The sequence below is a fragment of the Amblyomma mixtum genome, chromosome 2 (genome assembly GCF_055824585.1).
Source record: "Amblyomma mixtum isolate Tamu chromosome 2, ASM5582458v1, whole genome shotgun sequence".
Classification (NCBI taxonomy): Eukaryota; Metazoa; Arthropoda; class Arachnida; order Ixodida; family Ixodidae; genus Amblyomma; species Amblyomma mixtum.
This window is the reverse complement of record NC_143013.1, coordinates 65,224,327-65,246,518: the sequence shown is the minus strand read 5'-3', so window position 1 is coordinate 65,246,518 and position 22,192 is coordinate 65,224,327. Positions and strand designations below refer to the sequence as shown.

Genomic DNA, 22,192 nt, shown 5'->3' with positions numbered 1-22,192 from the left:
TTGGCGAGTGCAACACGAAGCGGAGCTAAAAGGTTAACATGGCAGCAGGTTCAGGCGTGTGCATAGAGTGTAGTGTGAGATGTAGCGATAAGTCTCCGTCCCACACCACTGCTGTTTCTCTGGAGGCTTGTCGAAGCGCGAAAATATTTCCATGGCAAAATCACACCAGTGATGCGTAGCAAAAATAATGAGTTTATGCTACAAACGGTCGCCCCATTCCGCTGTACGCTATCCGCCAGACGTGTTCGTACAATCGTTGACATGATGTTCCTCATAAACTTTTGCATAAAACATACGGCTGTTTTTGCTTTCTGGATGCAGCTAAAAGATCTGCCTCATGTGTAATGTGGGGAAGAGAAGTACACAAGTCCCTGGAAAATGGCAATTCAACCTTATTTGAGCCTGAAGCAAAGTATGAATTATGCCTCAGCGCGAACTCCGGTGCTCCTAACTAAAAAAGCAGTTTTTAATGAAAACGTGCGAACCTCGATCTGATGCCCAGTTATTTTTTTTGAAGAATATTGTACATTGAAGATCCTGAGCTCTCACTGTTAGGGCGGAACATCATATACATCAACTTCGCCCTTTCGACGTTCTGTAGCATCCACTAATCGCTCAAGCACACGAGTACACATTGGATTTCGTTTCGGTCGAAATGCTGCCGTGACGGCTGGGTACTCAATCAAGATTGCGCGAAATCACGTGTCTTGTTGTTTCGGTTTGGCTATCGTGAAAAAGCGAAAGTTGTAAGCGAAGAGAGAGAGAGAAACTTTAATTTAGCAGGCGCTTAAAAATCTCTGGCATGCTACTCTGCGGGGGGAAAGCAATTTGGAAAACAAAGAAGGAAGGTGAGCGGTGCGGAAGGAAGTAAAATAAAAGAAATAAAAAGGGGACGAGATGAAATGTGGCCATTAAAAGAATACTAAGGTGCATCGGCAAGTAATGATGCAACATAGGAAATGATGAAGTGGATAGTCGGACACTAGTTCACTGCGTGAAGAATGCATGAGGGCAACATGCAAGGTGGAATTAGATCTTGTCCAGATGTCCGATGTCATTTAAACTTTGCTTTGCGGAAAATCGAATACCTTTTGTTGCTTGACACGGTCCGTTTTTCGCTTGCGCGAATGCTGAATATCGAACCATAATGGTCAGTTTATCTCAGGGTTGCGAATGAACATGCATTGGGAGCGGACTTTTCAGCACATATTTCAGCTTTGGTCAAGGAGGAGCACTCATCACGTCGCAAACGATGTTTCCCTTCCGAGTGCATCGAACTGCCCTTATCCAGCGCTTTCGTCGCTGTTATTTGTTCCGCTTTTGAAGAAAGCTGTATACTGGAACAATGACATTCCAATCCTATTTGTGGAAACTTAGGACAGAGCAGTAATTACGGTGATGATGGTTAGAGAAGGAGGGAGCTCAGCAAAGTCGACGTCAACGATGCCTTCGATTTTCAACATTTCGCTGGAAGGGACGGACGCCTGGCGTCGGTTTTCGGAAAGATATGCCGCATCCGACTCCCAGCTCGTTGTATGGTACGCAACGAATCTTTTCGCACCGAGAAATGGACCGAAGAAAGCACCACTTCACACAGGAAGCCAGTGAAACACTCGCTTCAGCATAACAAACGTTGGTGTTGTAATACCCCGCCAGTTTTTTTTTTTTTTTTTTGCCGCCGCGAGGTGACACCACAAAAGTTCGGAACTCCAAAGCAGGTCTCTTGCGCTCGAGGTTTGATGGTGACACCACGAGGTTACATACTAAACCTTCAAAATTTCACAGGAGGCCTTTTCTGGAGGTTTGATGGCACTATGTCCCTTTCTTCTATTTTAGTACGAGAGAAAAAGGTTTGCCTGAAGCTTGACCTTAAGGGTGACCTTCGGCGAACAATAAATAAATAAATATTGCCGCGACTGAAACTCGCCTCGGCGGCGCGAACAGATCAGCTTCGCCGGCCACTGCGCCAGAGCATCATAGGCTATCGCCGCAGCCGATCACGCCTCGTTTAAATTGCAACATTCGCGCGCTCTCGGCATTGCACATTGTTCTTTTCATCTAATACAACTATCCTAACTAATATTCGTGCTTTGTGCTATGTGGCAGTAGGGATAGAGAGATGTGCGCTGCATGCACTGGCGTAGACAACGTTGTGGCAGAAACGCGGCAATAGAGCAATGCACGTCGGCGATGACAACATTGCCGCAGAAACGCGGCACTGGAGCATAGGCCGCCGGCGTACATTGAGTAAATTGGTACTGACGATGAAAAAGTTAAAGACATGCATAACTGCCTTCCTGGGGGAGTGGACACCTCAGTGGCGCCATCGGGTACGTGGCCTGTGGTGACGACATGTAAAAAACTTCTTTCGCGCAATATTTCGTGCTCAGCAAACTGCTAAACCGCCAGAAATTTTTAAAATCAAATTTTCTCTCCAACTATTCATTAGCAGTGCGGGCGAGGTCTTCTCCTATCAGCCTCAACCTATAATATTAATGCATGAAAAGTTAAGCCACCTCATGAAAGAAAAAATAGTTGGCTAGTTTGTGCAACGCCAGCTCTTCCGAGGCTGCAGCGAGTATCTCGCCAGCTTTGTGCGTCGACTTGACCTTGTTTGTGTCCCTTGGCGAGCACAAAGGGAGTGGTACGTATTACAGACCTCGCTATGAGTCAGCTGCAATATAACTTTTCAGGAAACGGACGCTGCGCAAGCCTTCTGGTGAAATTGAAAGCCGAAGCAAATGTCGACGCAACACCGCACAACCAGGCCATTGTATCGAAACACCTGTGACACAAAGTAAACACCTGCCGCTACTGCTGCGCTGCACGCTGCCACGAAGAAGGTCTAATCGCGATGTTGTGTTCTACCGCTTTCTTTCTAAGCGGCACGAAAAGGAGAGACCGGCGCTTTGGATACGGGCTGTTCGATGTACTGCTTTGTTGAGAGAAACATCCTCGAGCTATTACAGCTGCTAAATCATGCTCTAGTTTTAAGTTCTTCCACAAACTTTTCTTTCAAACCCTATCAGAATTCAATTGGCAATGTAACGAGCGTTTTTAGGTATATCGCGTAGCAGCTTCCAATCCGTTGTCGCGGGTAAAAAAAAAATCGCGTTCTTGTCAGTTTCTGTGAAAGAGGATCTGACACTGTTTGAAAAAAGCTCTTCATCAGCTGCCAGCTTCCAGGCGTTTTCATTCGCAGCCGTAAGAAACTCAGCGATAGGCCTCCACATTCCTTAGTTGCACCACTTAACCTTCCCTGCAGGAAAGCGCACTTCACTGAAAACCTGTAATATTCATCTGCAATTACTATTTACTGCCACGTTGAAACAGGAAGGGACGGCCTTCCGCTGTTTTAGGATTTCGCGTCGATCCGCGACGGTCGCATTTGGACCGACACGAAACGCAGATGTAGCCACGCGGAACTCGAATGGAAGTGCGCGCTGAAAAACGCGGAGTGAGCGAATTTTGTGAAAATGCCACCGCTACGCCAACAGTGCAGGCTCCGAACTCACCAGTGCATAAAATTAATCGCAAGACCGCTGAGCACTTCGCGCCTTTTCGCTGAGATTTGCATTTTATACTCCGAGTAAAGTTCATGGTTCTTCTTCGGCACCTCGCTCCTTCGAGATGCTCGTTTATTTGGTGTTGGAGGTGAAGCACACAGCCCGACGATGGACGGACGATGACACACATGCAATCAGGGGAACTGGACTTTTGTAAAACTTGAAGAATAGTACAGAAACTAACAGACACAGAAGGAACAGGAGCTTTGCACTCAGGTACCATGTTGATACGAAAAGTTGCACTCGAGTTTCTCGCTCGTTCTTCACGACTTGCCAAAAGCCGGAGCCTGCCTTCTTAGTTCGACTAAGCCTGACCAAGACCCTCATAACAGCATGCAGCGCGCTCCTGAATAAACATCTCAGAAATTTCTAGAAGCGGGCGACGGCGCTGAGAACGGGAGGAGGCGTCTGAGCACGCATTACGCTTCGTCTCCCTCTCCCTGTCTTCTCGCGAGCGCTCAAAACCTCCCGAAAGTCTCCGGGCGCGCACTGCTTCGACGCGGGGTGAGGAGGACCTGCACTCCGCCCCTCCCTTACATGGCACGAGGCAACGTTTAGGGGGCTGCCCTTACAGGGACAAGGACAGCCCTTGTACGGCTATCCGCTTCAAGGCGTCAGTAATTATCCGGCGCTGGTCAGCAGCAGCGGAGCTGGCCAGGAGAGTCACCCAGTATGACTCCGCCGTGGTTAGGGATGGAGGGGGTGGGAAGGTAGAGCATGTGAGGAGGATGTGAATAAATTCCCTCGGTTTCCCGCAGAGCTTGCTGGAGAGGAACTGATCAGTGTAACAGGCATTAAGGTGATAGGATAGGGAGCAGTACGGGTCTGGAGGTGGCGCCAGTGGGAGGCTTCGGTTAGGGTTAGGGATGGAGCACGCGGTCGTAAACGCGCCTAGTACCCTGCGCTGGGGTGCGCTTACGAAGGCACGCACAATCGAGAGCGTTCAAGAAAGTTGTCTTTCGTTTTCTTCGGTTCACACTCCGCAACTTCTCAGCATTAGCTTTCACTCCGTTTCATGCTTCAGATCCAACGCTGTCAAAGTTAGCGCTCTTTTTCGCTCTGTCTGCACCCTGGGATCAAAAAGTAGTGCATTCCTTGTGGTGCGCAATAAATAAATGATTTTTCATCAGGCTTACTACACGATACATTGGCCGTGAGGTTGATTAAACGTACGATGTTTCTACTGGTGACACGCTGTCGCTTTCTCTAACCTTACACCATTCGGCCACGAAACAAGCGGAGAGTAACAAGCTTGCTTTTATTTTTTCATATGGACTGCTTCCGTACCTTTCGCAGCATCGCATTTAATGCACGAAACGTAGTATAGTGACGAGCGCCCGAGTTCGCGCTGCGGCGTAATTTGAACGTCTCTAACAGGCGTAGATACGCTTTCTCTGATAACTTTTGAGACGCTTAAAGAAGTGGGCTTTCCCCCCTAGCAACACTATCTGCCTGCACGATCGTTGAGGTGCATACAGAAGGTAAGATCCCGCGCAGGCTTGACACTAAAGCTGGACGCATGCAGCCGACGAAGGGCAAAGTACGCTCGGCGCAAATCGTGCTGTAGTACACGATGGTTTATATCTGAAACTCGTTATTAATACGGTCGCATTAAAAGCTCCATCATGAGGAAAAACGGTGAACTCCGCAAGCGCGTGTGTAGTGTTATGACTGTTTAAATAAGCAATAACCTCTAAAAAGTCGCGGTTACATGAATGCTACAGAAGTCATCTCGAGTCCTCTTTTTGACGGAAAGAGGAGGGTTTGAGCAGGAAAGGCGCGACTCCTCTACTCTGTTCTTAAACGTTTTCGCACTTTCCCTCAACAAGTGCCCTGCAGTCGACTTCCGTTGAATTCATTTAAACGCGGCTATAGTTACAGTCGCGAGCGGAATTCAAACCCGCGGCGGCTGGAAATGATCAGCTTTGCTGGCGGCTGCTTGAACCACGCTGTCAGCACGGCAGCATTCATCATACGTTTCCAGCTGCAGACCTCTTCTCCTGTGCTCACCCCGAGGAACTAATTTACCCAGCTGCGCCCAGAAGGCGCTGCGAAAGGTTCGCACGCGCTAGTTTGCACATTTTCGCAAAGACGGCGCCATGAGTCACTACTCGCTAAAGCATTCGCCTAGTTGCGCGAACTGGGAGGGTGCTGACATGGGAGCAGGCACGGCCGCCAGGTTTGAACTCCGCCACGCACCGATCCAGGCGGCCGTTGCGCAGTCGTGATCTTTTGCGCAGCAGCGACCAGATGGCGCCAATGCAACTTCTTTAGCGGCGCCGTCGCTACAGCTTCAGGAGCTTGCGTACATTTATCCGCGTGGTTGTTGCGCTGTGCTGCACTATTACATCTCTGAGCAGTTGAGCGATGATGAAAAATCGAGACATTTTATGTCGTCTGCTACCGAGAAAGGGCGATGCGAGATGCTCATCGTTTTACAGGCGGATGTCTGTTGTTTAGATGCAGCTCCTATCAGGCTGATTTTGTTTACGTTGGACACAGTGAGCTACACAGGTGATTCATCTGTTAGTGCACTATAAATGTGATGTGCTTGTACGGAAATAAGTTTTCCATTTTTTGTGAAACATTTCATCAGCCTCAAAAACGCATTTTATTCAGAACACTTTGCTCGCGATTGAAATTATTTCCGCCCCAATTTTATCGTAGCTTGGAGCGTGTGCATGCCGTTGCCAATTCTCAATACACCGGAGGCGAGCATTTTGTACTTTATTGGTAAGTGCAAATATTTGTAAACGAGAATAATAGCAAATCTTGCCTTGATGGCAGGCACATTCTTTAGCATCCAGCCGAAAGAAGGTTAAATGGGAATTTCAACAATGTAAACGAGACTGGAGTTCTAATACCACCCATTCTGTCACCACCCATCAGCAACCATAGTGAACTCTCGAGCAACACGTTTGGTCTCTGAGAAAGGCGACAGCGTAATGCAAGGATTGCAATAGTGTGAGGGAGAACCTTGCGAAGACTGCACTAAAGCGTCGCGATTAAGAAAGAAACTGAAGAACAATTGAGTATAAGTGTAGGAAAGGAGTCCGGAATGACTCCTGAGCCGTGCTTTGAAAACGGTGGGGGTAGAAAGGTGCGAAAGAAGAAAAGAGAAAAGGAGGACTTGGAAAGAAAGGAAAGTTAAGACCGCGAAGAGCACAAGGGAACTGAACTATGGGCTTCATCACGAGAGCCCAGCTTGGATGATGCCCCGGAGATGAATAAGGTGAAAGCCTCCCCCCCCCCCCCCCCCGAACCCCAAAAAAAAAAATTGAACTGAACCCCACCGATGCTCATGAAGTCGAACAGGACAGGCTGTGGATAAAGTTGTGGAGGAAACTGGAAACAAATAGGACTGAACTGAAGACAGTTCAGCGAAGTGTAACCAGCCTCGACAAACACCGCATCAAGTTGTAGACGACGAAATTCAAACGAAAGAAATGGATGCAAAAGCCGAAACTGATCAGCGTACTTCAAGAAGAAAGAAGGCGCGAGAATCGGATCCGCCATGAGTGAACGGAGTTACTTCGGTTCGCTATAGGCGCGCTTTCCATATCAGCAGAAAGAGTCGGTCTGGGCATAAAACTTGACCTGTTTTCCGTAGAAAAAGGAGTGAGGACCGCTTTATGAACAGATGCCTTAGTACAGACAGAGGAAAAAGAGCGGAACCCGCGACAGAAGCAACAGCAGCAGTCGCGTTAGGAAGAAAACCACGAGTGCGAAAGGAAGTTAAAGGGGAAAAAATCTGTTTCGCAGAGACGGGGTAAGCAGTATGTGGTGGTACGTATACGCGCAAGTATACCTTGTGTTTGAGTGCTTCCTGTTCGGAACTTTGTGCACTGTGTTGTCGAGTTGCGCTGTGTTTCAAGTGCGTTTTGACAGTTGTCAAGTTAATGCATGTTGAAACATCACTGCATTGATGTAGGTATCTTGGCATTTGTCATTTCATTTTGTGAGCACATACATATACCCGCAACTTTTGTCTGTTGTGAATATTGTCGCACAATATTCTTAAAGGCACCGGCAGTGTCACAAAAATCGGCGCGACACTTTCCGTCTTACCGTGGTACTTCCGTGACACATTCAGCCTTAGCAGCGAAGCCCGATCGTTCTCGACCCCTGCATGTACGTTTAGTGAATCTGCATATTAGTGGAGCACTTAGAAAGCTCTCATGTGCTCCTGTTTGAAATAGAGAAGGTGGAAAGAGCCTGTGCTGCCTACCGTGGGATGACTTAAACGAGTGTCAACAGCTACACTTCGCATGTGGGTCATATATGCAAAGGGGCGCCGGCATTACTTAATACCTCGTTGCTCGTGATTTCAAGGAATGCTGTTTCTCCAGTACACTTGACGGTGCAAATGGAGGCAATTTTGTAGAGAAATGACAGGAAAAAGGCTACCCACTTTTATATTTCCTCTTTTATGACAAAGCCTACAGTGGTGAATGAATACCTTACAGAATGCTTCTTGAATACGTTTCAGAGAACTGGCTGCATGTCAGCTCTTCAGTGTAGTCTAGGGGATACGAATAAAGCGAGGGTTTTTAAGCCATTATATACGTGCATGAATATTTTCGGTCTTTTCTCTGTTCTGAAAATTTTCCTCAATTATAAAGGAGCTCGTGCCGTTAACGGGCTTGTGCAATGTTTATACGAATGAAACTATTTATTCAGATGCCATTGGGTGAGGAGAAGAAGGGTATTATACTTTGATATTTACATAAAACAATTATTGTGTGTTTGTGTGTGTTCTGTGTGTGCGCACACTCAGTGCTGCGAGTCTGCCGTCTTGTCACCCCCTGGGGTCTTGTCGAAATGTCAGCCTGACCTTTACATTCAGTGTCTTGTTATTAGACTTCTTCGTGGCTACATTGATGGCTGTGCGGACTTTGGATTAGGCTCTTGCCGGGCAGCAGTCATGCGCTCAGTTGCGCATGAATGATTACGATAAAAAATTAAGGCCGACGAAATAAAGCGCTCCATATAAATGGACAAGAAATACGGCCGTTCCAACCATGCGCCACTCAATATAATAGCAAGGTACTTTCTAGTCGTTGCTATGGGTATCCGAGAGCCACTTCCATTCAATGATACGTGCGTAGAAACCGGCTTTATTTTGAAAAGAAGTTTTCTTGGAACTTTTGCGCTTTGCTCCACCGATCAGTCACGGCTGATTACTTGCACCTTATGGTTCCGAGCTAGCGCTAAAGCTGGTAGGAAACCCACTGCCAGCGCTCCTAGCTCGGTGCGCGACACTGCCTCTGACTGCATGTGTCAGTTACATAAATTTAGTTACATAACAAACAAATGAGAACAACGGCACGCTCCGCTATTCGCATTTCTTTTCATTGCGCTTGTACCACGGTGGCAATATCCTTTCTGGTGATGGTAAGGATAAGACGCTAGAGTCATCAATGATTGTAACAAGGATGGCTCTAGCGTAACTTTTTTACCACCCAGGCACGAGCGCGATGAAAATAAATGCGAGCAGCGGAGCGCGTAGGCACCACGTTGTATCGCCCCTGTACCTCTTCGAGGAAGACGCACGGGATGCGAAACAAATTTGATTAATCGTACAGCGAGATTGGCTCAAGGTGAGTAATGGAAGGATTCCTTACCTGTTTTCAGCGTACACGCTCAAGAAAATAAGACACAGGCCCTTGAGAAGTTTATTCCTCAAGACCAGCATTGGTGTCATACACTCTACTACAATGACTTACAAGTGCAGAAAAGCAGTGTTACAAAACAGCGATTGCTTATTACCCATGATAATGAATGAAATGAAGCTACGAATTTTTGGTGGTCCATGATCAAAGTTCGTTTTCAAGAATTATTTTTAGGAACACCTTATTACGAGTGTCGTTTTGGTCGCCCCCTGGGTGACGAAATATATTTGCCTTTTAAAACCATATTTAAGACTGCGGTATGAGACAGAAGAGGACTGTTGCGAAAAGATTGTCAGCATAATAACCTCGTCTGGATTCACTAATAATCTTTCCGGCCGGTGACTCTTCCGGTGGTGTGGCGCACGTAAGAGAAAGAGCCAAAAGAAGTGTCAAATGCAAACGCGCAATGCTCGCAATGTGCAGAAGGCGTCGTTCGTGAGAACGCTTGGTTGCACATTATGTCTTCAACGATGGCTTGTCCTTGCAACTTCAGTGTGCGGTGCCGTACTTCTCATAACTCCAGCGCAGAATTCATTCTTTCAATAAAACCGTCGCAGGAAAATTGGAACAGGGCCGAATACATTCCCGTCGTGCTACCGTTATTATATCGTGAATCAATTCTCAATCCTATTAAATCCACCTCCAATCTGACCCAATATAATTATGAATTCATGAATCCACTCTTTAATCAGATTTCGGTGATTTTGAAGAAGGCGGAAAAATGGAGAGTTGGCGCCTATGTTAGTTAAATCACCAGTATTTATAAGGGTGCCAGAACGAGTCAAGAAATTAGCACGGGTTCAATTCATGGCACCAAGTGCATACCGAAATGAATTAGCCGATGATTTAAATAATAGAACAAGCTTCGAAAGCAGCCGATTATGTGCAAAGGAAACTTAGCTTTGTGCTACTCTCTTTGAAACAAGCGTTGCCTTTAAGCTAACTAGCAATTATTGCGCCGTGGTGACCGCCTCTTCGTTGACTAGAAATAAGAGTAGGCCTATCGAGGCAGGAATCTGACTTTGTAGCGGTTGAGCTCCGCTAGGGGAATGTCGATGGAGTCGAGACCCCGGATCTTTCCTTCATCAGGAAGGATGATGCACTTTTGAAGGAGGCAAGTGATGTACAGGAAGATCTCCACGGAGGCCAAGATCTCGCCGGGGCACATACGTTTCCCTGCGAATGGAAGATTCTCATGAAACTATGTTTTTGCTTCAGTCGCAGAAAAACCGCGCAGAGATCGAAAAGGCGGGATAGATTGTTTAATGGACGCAGATAAGAACTATAGGACTCTATGATGGAAAGTGTCCCACCAGGTTAGTACGTATCAAGTCACAGACAAGTAAATGAACTTTCTTGGTACAGGGCACTAGGAAACGGCACCCAACCGCTAAACATGGTGAACTAATTTAGGCTTCATAGATTTCTTAAAATTACGCAATGTGTTGTAAGTGACATCCTCCTCTCCACACAAGTTACGCGAGCAAGGGAAAACAAAGTAGATAATAATTGCCACCGTGAGCGTAATATATAATAACTGCCACTGTCAACAGTTAATGATTGTCACCGTCACGCACTTAATTTCTTCACATTTGTTAATGAACTTTTTAGCCACTGGAGCTGACGTGAATGTTTATGTTGGAAACAGAGGCGGTGGCATTAATAGCCCACTCCATTACGTAGAATTCTTCTAGAGGGTGCGTGCTCAGAGATATTTTCCTCCAAGATATCTGTTGATTTCACGTAATTACGCGTGCTAGGCGGAGGCATTCGATACTAAACTCCTACCTAGTTTCACGCAGGTGTTGGTCTGGCGTTTCTTCCATTTCGACAGCTTGAATTGAAAGAGAAGTAATTATGAACTTCACCGGCCCCACTATAGCGTTGGGAGACCAATCGTCACCGGCTTGCATGCACAGTTTCGCAGATCGAGCTGAAGATTTGGGCGCTAAAATCTCCGAGCACAAGCGCCTTGGAAGAACTGAATAAAATTTAATTGGATAGTAATATGACTGCCTCTTTCTTTCCCATATAAAGATGGCGGCTTAGTGCAGTCACTGAAAAGTTCATTAATCAATTTTAGCTAATTAGGCGCCCGATGTCGACAATTATCATCTCACTTTGTGGCTCGCTGGCCGCATAACACTGTACACAGGTGTATTTAACGTTCCTCTTAGCGCAAAATTTTAGAAAATCCGTAAAGCTTAATTTTGGTTGCTATATATGTTGCCGTCTCTTGCGCGTTTCTTTTTGTTTTGAGTTCCCTTGTCTACTCAAGAAGATTTGAGCAGGGCACATCAACTCAATTATTTCAAGCAACCAAAATTGGCACAAACCGGCCGGCTTCAAAGACAGAAAGGAAATTGCCGCTCTCTTGTTATTAATCATTGCTACGCTGACATACTGCAGAGCTGCCGCTACGGCCTTTCTTTGCCGCACATCACGCAGGTAGAACTACTGTGCAGCTTCTCCCAAGCTATGATTTGTGAGGATGGCCTCACCGAAGGTTCTGAACAACCATTAGCGCAAAGCAAGTGTGGTAGGCGGCGTGCAGTCTGAACATAGGTTGTTTCACATAACTTTTGGAGCAAATTGAGTACATCCTAGATAGGGGCTTCTCTTACCGATTGAGAAGGGAATGAGGTACTCAGGCTTCGGCTGTACCAGGGAGCCGTCCTCTCTTAAGAAGCGGCTCGGGTCGAACTTGGACGGCTCCTTCCACAGGGTCGGGTCGTTGTGCACCGCCCAGACATTGGGCGACACTGTGGTGCCCTTCGGAATGAAGTACTCGTCGAAAAACGTGTCCTCGCCTGCGCTGTTATCGGAAAGGGAGGCAGGAAAAACAGGAAGATTATCAAAATCGTCAAGCTGCTTTTAATTAATCACATTTTCTAGCAAAGCATGAGGGATTATGTAGATGTCTCGTGCGGTCAACGCTCGAGAGTAAGAGCAGCAGAGAACTTGAATTGCCGCCTGTACTCAGTACTTCACGCTGGTATTCATGTACTGCTATCTAATTACACTTTTAAAGAATGAACCATAACGAGTCCTTCAATTACTTTATGTGGTTCCTGCAGAACGGCTTTCCCTACAGGACGCCACAAAAACTTGGATGTATGGGCTTTTAAACACACTTTGAAGGACTGACCATAACGAGGCCTACAGCATAGTCAACAATTCTGGACAAAAACATTTGAGAGGGAAACCATTAAGAAAGCAGTTTTTTCATATAATGAAACACTAACCGTCATAATATCCGCAGATCGCCTAACGGCAGTATTGTATTTCTTTTTTCATTAACGTTTTTGCTATCTTCAAAAGCATTTCCTATTGTTTTTATGGCAGTCCTAACTGTTCGATGGGATCTATCGGTACACTTTAAAATAATGATTTTGCTATATGTGAGAAAAACACACCGTAACCTTCAATTTTTCCATAACAATACCATACAATTTTCCAATTTTAAAAATTTTTGTGCGAAAATGTTAGACATGTTACTACAAGTGGATCCTACAGGTCCGCCTCTTACAGGTGTTCGAAGAGGCACTGTCAAGTTAGGGGTTTCAGACGGTGATGAACCCTGCCGAAGTCTCTCTTAGCCTACCTTCTAGGCACACCGAGTGGCGAGACGGTCTTCCAGCGATACATCTCCCAGATGCAGGCCATCGTGTAGGGCATCTTGTTCCTGTCCTCCCACGCGGGCTGTCGCTCCCTGCCCACCACGTCGTCGATCTCCTGCCGAATCCTCGCTTGCACCGTGTCCGGCTTGTCGGCGAAATTCAGAACGTGCCACTGGAGCGTCACAGCCACGGTGTTGGATCCGGCGATGAAGAAGCTTAGAAGGTTGCCGACAAGGTGCCGGGCTGCGATGGTAACCAGTCCCGTTACCACGACCGCATCAATGTAATGACCCAAATTCTTTTATAAACTGAATCGGACAACATTATACATATATTATCAAAGGTCGGTCCTGCACAGGACCAGAGCGAAACCATCCATTTGCAATATTGAGCCGGTGACCTGTGCTACTTGGACAGTTGCACTATTTCTTGTTGAAACGTTCCTTATGACGATATTCGCAACTCTGTATGATTCCCGTACGGCTAACTTGGAGACCACACGCCATACATGGCAAGGTCAGAATTAACGTGGGCTCCGTTTGACTTCACGTAATTTGGCAAATGTAAAGAAACCACACGGACGGCACATGAAAGCTAAGTACTTCAGGATATTGTTGAGTTCGTTTGCGGGCAGCATGTCGAGCACATCCATCCTTTGTTTGACCTGTCGCAAGTTTGTCGCTTCACCGCGCATACGTACAGCGTTCCGACCACGACACTCTGCCTCGGCGCCTCCATGGCCCTCCTGCAAAGCGTATGACATGCCGCTTCGCTACTGGCGGCTTTGTCATAACTGCTGTGGTAGCTATTGCGCAGGATGCCGCTCTATTCAGCCATTGCAAGCTGTTTTCTTATTGAGAGATGTTTCAAGGCGTTTGGCGGTGTGTTGTTACGACAACGTGTCTTACGTGGTAACAACTAAGTTTGCACGAGGAGCCAAGCACAGACTCACGCCACGGGGTGGTCACAGCGAGTTCACATGACTATGAGCGAGGGCGCTTGATCCGACAAAGGCTAAGGAAAGCTCTGGGCCCGCGGCAGCGCTTGGACACGGACGACTACGCGAATACCGGGTAACGAAGCTGAGACAGCCAGTGCTGTTAGCTATGCTGTTTCATGAGCATGGTTTAGAACGGTTACAGAGAGCAAAAGTAGCGAGAAGAATCCACTAAGATAACGTGCGAATTCGCTGAAACGAGTCCACGGAAAGCATATACCGAAAGTTGATATGCGGGCTATCTGATTGATCATGGTAATGATCAGCGCAAGGGACGAGGACATAGAAAAATGAGGAGAGGCACAGTGCTGTCTGTCCTCATACCACGCTCTTGAGTGCGAAAAAAGAGAGAAACGTGAACACGTACCTGTTTGATTTTTATGGAATTTTAAAGAAATACAAGAATCGAAGGGCAAGGGAAAGGAAGCGCTTGTGTTTATAGGAAAGAGAAGGTTCTAACAGTGTTCGGTCGATCGCGCTCCGAAGAAAGTAGCTGCCGTATTTCGAATCTGACTGAATCATTATTTCCGTGACCATTATTTTTATTTTCGCCTGTGTTTTGCATTTTCTTGCTTTTTTCCGGTCTCTATTCATATCTGTGCGCTTTTGAAGGTCAGTTAACATTCCTAATCAGCCTTTCGTTTGTGCCTGCTCTTATTTCGTCCCGTCTCTGCGTCGTTTCGTGCTCATTTTTTTTTAAATAGTTCGTTTTTTGCACCCTGATACCAACAAGCATTCAATCCTGCTCAGAAGAGTGCTTGTGGTCTGGAACAGCAAGAAGCGATAGCAAGGAACAAGAACCTACGTTGAAAATATGAACCAGGGTCATTCTTGTTCTCTTCGATTGTCCTGAGGTATCCGTCAATGAAGTCTCGGTTATAATGCTCGTCTAAAGTCGCTCTGTGCTCGTCAATCTGTTTTCTGAAATGAAAAGCAACAGAAAATACGCATGACCACATGAAAGCAGTAGAGGGTGGTGCATGTCTTCCGCGTCTCCCCCCTTTCGTTCGCATTACAAAGTTTCAAAGGAAGGGTACTACGCAAGCGCCGCAAAATACTTCCGTAAAAGTCGGAAACGGATTATTTCAAGAGAAGTTTCGTCTCCGGGAGAACGATTTTGGCACCCTTCACCGTACCCTCCGTCACACTTTCGAGTGGGTTAAACGCTTTCCAGCAAGTTCTCGATATCCTACATTAACAGTTTCGGTTCAGATGGTTTTATGCGTTAGCATAAGTGTACCAAAGGAGCTGACGCTGCCGCAGACCGGTCAACCAATCAACCAATCCTGTCAACCAATCACCGTGCTACACGCCGCACCCCACATCCATTCTCCCGCTCCAATCCAGCAGTCGACATGGCCTCTCTCCACTCTCCTGGTCCCTTGACTCTGCGTGGCGCTCAAGGTGCCTCTCTTGCCATTCGTCGCCTCCTACTTCTCTCCGACTAATGTAGAGTACATATCAGTGACGAAAATAATTTATTATGTTATCACAGTGGGTCTGATTTAACACGAGTAAAACATTGGCCATAACGATGCCCACACGCTTTCATGAGCGTGCTACGCTTCTATGTAAAAGGACGTAGGCAGCTGGATTTAGTGGAAGGATGCCGCATATTACCCCCTCCGCCACCCCTTCCCCATTTTAGCTACACGCAGCAGTCTCATAAATATGAGTGCGACAATGGGCGTCTAGAATGATGTCAGCAAGACACCGCGGCGAGAGAGTTCGCAGACTGTATTCGGAAAATGGTACACAAAGATACTGATCTCTGGTTCCGCCAGACAGTCGATGCCGACAACCGAGTGAAAAACCGGGAAATCTGCGCGTTATTTAATCGCTGTCGTTCTCGAACGTTCCTCCACCTTTTTTTATGCAATGTTGTGAAATCGTAATTATGGTCTGTCTGCACTCTGTGTTCTCCCCGAGTGCTTCAGTACGGCTTGCCTTAAGGCCAAAGTGCTCCTTCGGGGGGCAAAAGTTCATCAAAATCCCATTCGTCACCACGAAATACACGGCCACTTTTCCTGTAAGGTATCATGTAAGGAAATGGAAGGGCGTATGTCGCTATACTTGATGCTTTTAATAAGCTTTGCTAGGCTTTTTACTTTCCATTGAGGGCTTAGGTACACCGTAGTGGAGGGCTAGAAAATAACTTAAGCCAGCCTCTGTTTCTAAGGTGCCCCGGAGTAGTACACCTTCCTTACCTTCGACCGAAATACGGCCCTGCTGTGGTGGATCGAAAGCGCAATTGTGCGATCAGTAACACAACGCCATAGTAACGATATACCCTGCCGCTTGCTCCACTAAGCGCAGTCACTTGAGGTCTTCAATACCGAAGCGCTTACATCGTGTCATCGATGAACTCCAAGAGCTTGGTGACAATGGCAGTCTGGCGAGTGGAAGGCAGCTTGGAGACGAAGTCTACCAGAGAGGGAGGCACGAACTCCACCAGGCTGCCGGTGCGGATGGCTGCAAACAGGTCGCTGAGCATGCTGTCCAAGAAACGGCGGCGTGGGTGCTCGTACGGGTAGCGGCGGCCGTAGACGAGCGCCGATATGTTGTTCGAGGTGCTCGTGAGCAGGTAGTTCTGGAAGGCGATGGGAGCTCCCTTCGCCTCTTTCACCTTCTCCACTATGCTGCCGCACTCGTCCTGTAGCACGAGAGATAACAAACTTTGTTCCCAACGCATACGATGTATATGTGTCAACCAGTAAATAAATGAATCAATCAATCTCCATCCATTGGTCGGCTTTTCGGCTGTTCGGATTGGCTCCGCCACGCATCCGTTTTTCCTCTTTTACCACCCACCGGCTAATCTGCGGGCAGTCTGGAGCTCGAGTTTCCTCCTTTCCACGCTCCAAGGGATCGCCGGTGTAGATTGCCGGTACGTCCCTGAATGACGGTAGATCTCATAGCGAAATGCCACTCGAAGTGTCAAACCGAGATGAAACAGCTGCCGCTGCAAGTTGGTGAGGGCAAATAAGGCAAGGCTCTCATTTCGCTTCTTTTCCAATTCTTCCTTTTAGCCTTGAAGGCAACATTTTACTAAGTGCGCCATAGATCCAGTACTTCGAGACAAGGGCGCCAGGTGGTTATGCTTTTTAGGGTGCACAGTGACCGCGCTATTCCTCTTGAGAAAGGGTGGTGGTAAGCCGCCTATTTTGGCTACTGCTGTTGCACCGATACTTCGATTTTCTCCCGAATTTTTAAATATACATGAAAGAGCCCGATTTTTTTATATAAGAAGTGAGAGATGGAAACCCAGTAAGCCTCCTGTTAACAGCAAGCACTGTAGAAATAGTTCACTGTCGTGCCCATTTCAGGCTACTACAGTTATCGGCAGCCAAGCAATGCGGGGGCATCCATGCATCTGGCAGAGTATCGCCACATGATGCAAATGAAGGCCTTAAAAGTTGAATGACCGCATGGGGTAAGTCTGTAAGTGAGCTACTTGCCTTGATGTGCTCTTCCATGGATGTCTTTCCGAAGCCTAGGTTGCGCAGGACGTGAAGACAGTACCTCCGGTTGTGTTCCCACACTTCTCCGTTCAGCGTCGCTACACCTGGTCAGTAGACGATGACAAATGAGCTTGTTTGTTGCCGATATTATCGTCGCTTCCGACTGTAGTTTTTCGCATGCACTCGCATTGGGCCTGTAGACCAGCCAGGCTTAATATATCCACACACGCTCCCTCGCTTTTCACACGTTTCTGAGTTCACGGGAGACGAGGAAGCTTTTTTCTGTTCTCTGCCCATTAAAAAAAAAGATCAAAAGACTCTCAATCACCTTTTTTCAACTAAGCTACGAGCACTCATGCCCCCCGGGGGCAACTTCTCTATCTTTTGCAGGATATGAAGTTAATGACATTATTAGAGACCCGTTTGTGCTGTTGGTTGTGGGCTGTAACTTTTCATCAATAACCAGTTTGTAAGCGTGCTGCAAACTTGCTGGAGAGCTTATAGACTGGCCGTTCGATAACAACCTTTCAGCAGCCCAATGAGATGTTACAGCACATAACTGAAATTTTCTCGGTGCTAAGGAACCCTCGCTGTGGGTTTCAGTTCATGACAAGCTGGCGGGGATGGTGCCATTGCTGAAATGCCGCAGTGCGTAAATCGCTACGCTGCGTATTCAAGAGCAGTGTATACGACCATTTAAGCGTATGTATTCTCTCATCGACCACTGCGTTCATGGCGCAAGTCAGCGAACACGAGTCACTTTAGTAGATGTTCTTATTTTCTTGCGCGACTGTAGGTTGGTTGTCCTGACTGACGGAAAGCCAGTTCAGGCATGCCACAGCGTGTTGAACGTAAACAATGCTGGATAAATTGAGCAACTTCGACACGCAACGAACAGAGTATAGCGTCTCACCTCCATACAGTTCCCCCTTGAAGAGCCAATTTCTGGGTCGGCACAGAACCTCTCTCTTTGTGAGGAACTTCTTTATGGCTTGGAAATCACTGAGTATCACCATGTCTGTTGGGCCGGTCCTGATCCTGCGGGGAGAGTGGAGACGCGCTAGTGTTGAAGCATAAAAAGACGGAAGTGAAAGAAAAAAGAGCACAAAGGGCCACGCTTTCTCTTCCTATTCCATTGATGGAGATTGAGAGACTGGTGACTTTACATAGCTCTTATACGCAGCATATTGCATAAAATGCCAGGAAATTTTTCACGCAGAGGCAGAGGTACTGTAGCTCATTAACAGCGCTGATTTTCTCTCGCTGCAAGCTCGTCCCGTTGAAACTTCTTTTTCTTTACTTGTTTGCCTTGTCTTTCATTTGCATGTCATTTTCGTAAGTACACTTCTCGAGACAACGGCCAAGGCCCCTCTAGCTTGTTGATGACCGGCGGAGGTTCCTCTCGGGCGACAGGACTCTGGGAGCGCGAGGGAGAGGGCCAAAGGTCGAGACAAGAAAGCTCCTCCGTCCAGAGTGGCAAGGGAAAAGGAGAGACGGGAAGCACCAGCGAAGAGGATGTAATTTTTCGAGCTCTTGCTCCCCTTCTAACGTACAGCGAGATGGCTTCTTGTTCTTGGAATAAACCAAGTTAGGTACGACAACAGTGTACTGTTGTGACCACAGCGGTGGCCCAGTGGTTTGAGCATCCGCCTCGCATGCGGGAGGTGCGGAGTTCGATCCCCAGCCCCGCCGGGTACCCACCGGTGATACAATAGGTACAAGCTTTCCCCTGCCTGGTGCTAGGCTTCTTTCGGGTAAAATGCTTGGGAAATGGGTCTCTGACTCCATCTTGAGTAAAAGAAACAACCTTTTGCCAAAGCGCTCATTGGCCAAAGATGACCTTGCGTCATAAAAATTCTTCATCATCATCAGTCTGCTGTTATGATCATCATCGTAAGACTGCGCCCACTGCAGTAGAAGGGCCTCACCCACATGATCATCATCGTAAGACTGCAGTAGAAGTAAGACTGCGTGTGGGTGCAGTAAGACTGCACCCACACGTCTCCAATTAACCGTTATAATTACAAACTGCTGTTTCATTGCGAGACTGTTGAACATTATTCAGGTTTCTTGCATAATAACATTTAGACCCAGCGTTCTGCTTTGATTGTCTACATCATTGACGATGTTTTGCTGTTCATCTCTTGAGTGACATTGCAAGGTAAAGTCATCAGCGAATATCGGATTACTAAGGCATTTTCCACTAACTCTTATCCCCAACTGTTCTCAATCCATGCCTCTGAATACTTTCTGTAAACAAGCGTGGAATATCACTGCCGAGATCGCGTCTTCCTGCCTGCCACCCTTCCTTATCCGAATATCTTTTAGGGCTTTATGGAGGTCTATGGTAGATGAGCAGCCGTTATAGATATCTTCCAGTATTTTCGAGTAAGGCTTTTCTACACCCCGATTCCTCAATGCCTGCATGACCGCTATGGCTATCTATGAAGGCTATGTTTAGTGGTGTGTTATATTCCGCGCATTTCTCTGTCACCTGACTGCGTGTGAACATTGTCTATAATCGAGTATCCTTTATCAACGCCTACCTGATCATTTGGTTGATTGAAGTCTGAGGCGGTCCTGACTCTATTAGCGACTAAATTTGTAAATACCTAAAGGCAACCAACAGAAATTTGATCGGCCTGCAATTTTTCAAGTCCTTGACGTTGCCTTTCTTATGGATTAATCTGATGGTAGAATTCGTCCATGGGTTTGGTACGCTCGAGGTCATGACATTGCGTATACAGCGTAGATAGTTTTTCTGGTACAAACTCTGTCGTCAGCAACTAACTAAATCGTTTAGTTTCTACACGTCGAGGGATGAAAAGGAAAGCCGTTAGTGCCAGCCAAGCCGTCGCTGTGCTGAAGTAAAGTCAACCTTGCAAGCGTAGAGGGACCCTCCACAAGGAACAGATTTAGTAAGACCGATTGGATTTGATTAAATCAGGCGCCCACCTACATGTTTAAGTAAAATTTGCTGCTTTGGTTGTTTGTTTTAGTATTCATCTTCAGTCGGTTGATGTGACAGACTGAGGTAAAGTTGTAAGAAATTCTTCAAACGAAGTAGCGGTGAGCAGTGCTTCAGTTGTTGTTCTGGTCGGCTTGGCTGACTAGACTTTTGACATACATTGCTAACGCAAGGGGAAATTGAGGACAACGCAGTGAGGTATCGAAGGAAAATACTAGGTGCAACGTTGAGAAAAAGAAAGAGGACAGAGTGGTTGACGGAACAATTGCGGGTTGATTACATCTCAGTCGAAACCATGAAGAAATGGGCTTGCGCAGGGCATGTAGTGCGAACGCAAGAAAGTCGATGACCGTTTAGGGCAACGGACTGGATTCCAAGAGAACGGAAGCGTAGCAGGGGCCGGGAGAAAGTTAGGTGGGCGGAATAGATTAAGAAGTTTGCGGAACCTAGGTAGCCGCAGCTGGGCCAGAACAGAGTTAACTCGAGAGATATGGGAGTTTCCTTCCTCCTGCAGTGGGCGTATTCCGGCTAATCATGATGATTATGCTCCACAATACTGACATGCGTTTCATGGAAAGAGCAGCAATAAGGGAGTAATTACTCACTGTCGTCCACCCAAGCGCAACCATACGGCTGCATTTGGTCAACACTGTTCCCACTTCGAGTTATTGATCAATTCGCTCTCGCCCTACCATAAGCTTGCCGTCCCGGTTAGCTCAATTGGTAGAGCGACTGCTCTAGTGAAGCGGTGGTCCCGGGTTCGAACCCCGGACCAGGACGAATTTTTCTTTAACTACGAAGTTTCTGAAAAAGCTGTACGTATAGCTTTCCTTTGTAGCTGTATGGCTGCGCTCGGGTGGACGTCAATGAGTAATTACTCCTTTATTACAAATCTTCTCCACCTTGGGGGATTCCCCTGAAACTTTTCCTCAAAGAGCAGCAATGTTTGTGACCACTTGCCTATAGACGGGTCCATACTGCCGTGCCCACTTTATGGCCTGGTTGCAGTGGAAGTCCTTGTAGGCGAACTGCAGATGTCCTACGATAGGATAGCCAGGAGGACCCGGGGGAAGTCGGACACCAGGGGGCGCTTTGCCACCCTGAAGCCATCGCTGCAGCAACAGGTAGAGCAGCGATGCACACAACACGCTCCCCGCCAGTGCCAACCAATCCATGCTGTTAGACTATATGCGAAGCAGCCGTCAGCAAGCCCTGCAGCGTGCAGAAAAAAAAATAAAACCAGCATGTAAAAGATCTGACACCAAAACATGAGGGTTTTGCTCTGCGTCCTTTGACCCACCTGGAGTCCTCTTTGCGTATCGCTTCGCTGACACGAATGATGGAGTTCTTTCTTTTATTATCACATAACACTTAATCAAGTCTTAATAGCATAATTCGATAGCATTAGAAATCATTCCCGCGCAAGTACTCCCCTGTCCCCGGTGTTCTGTCTACATGCCCATATATGCGGAATTGATCATTCTCTAGTTGAGATTTATGGATCGCGGAGAATCCTTATACCACTCCTGGCGCAGTGGCGCAGCAGTAAAACCGGCAGGTGGCTGTTTCAAACCAAGCCACTGGTAGGGATTGTGAGAACCAGGTAGCGCTTCCCGAGCAGCCACTCGAGACCAATCATTAATTTAACTGCCAACAGCTACGTCGGGCAGTTTCTTCACAATCCAGCAGTCCAGTTGCCACCTGCCACGATGAGATGGTTGGATGACGTCACGTTACCCAGGCGGCAGATGGCCCACCTGCTTTTTCGCTTACAACGACCCCGCCGGCGACGGCGACATCAGCGACACCGGAATTTCTATGAAAGCCTCAACGGTCGGTCGTTAAAAGCACAAAGTAATAACGTCAACAATGAAATCAAATCGGTTACCCCAACTTGAACGTAAACGT

The 22,192-nt window shown here is 47.2% G+C and overlaps 1 protein-coding gene and 1 non-coding gene across 2 annotated transcripts; one reads left to right on the top strand and one right to left on the bottom strand.

Annotated features, from left to right (window-relative positions):
* Positions 1-10,238: 10,238 nt before the first annotated feature.
* Positions 10,239-21,459, bottom strand: LOC149359592 (cytochrome P450 2A3-like). The gene is made up of 8 exons (XM_089569084.1): positions 21,245-21,459; positions 18,230-18,354; positions 17,314-17,420; positions 16,204-16,508; positions 14,661-14,776; positions 12,843-13,101; positions 11,863-12,053; positions 10,239-10,414 (listed from the first exon to the last, which is right to left on the bottom strand). Exons 1-8 carry the CDS (start codon positions 21,457-21,459, stop codon positions 10,239-10,241), a joined length of 1,494 nt encoding a protein of 497 aa, XP_089425210.1.
* On the top strand, positions 20,990-21,063 carry TRNAT-AGU (transfer RNA threonine (anticodon AGU)). The gene has a single exon. It is a non-coding gene; the product is annotated as a tRNA-Thr (tRNA).
* Positions 21,460-22,192: the final 733 nt, after the last annotated feature.

Coding starts and splice junctions, on each gene's coding strand:
- LOC149359592 (XM_089569084.1), bottom strand. CDS start 21,459: ATGGATTGGTTGGCACTGGCGGGGAGCGTGTTGTGTGCATCGCTGCTC. Junction 17,421..18,229: donor CAAGGGGGAACTGTATGGAG/GTGAGACGCTAT, acceptor TCTACTGACCAG/GTGTAGCGACGCTGAACGGA. Junction 13,102..14,660: donor CCCTGGTTCATATTTTCAAC/GTAGGTTCTTGT, acceptor TTACCATCGCAG/CCCGGCACCTTGTCGGCAAC.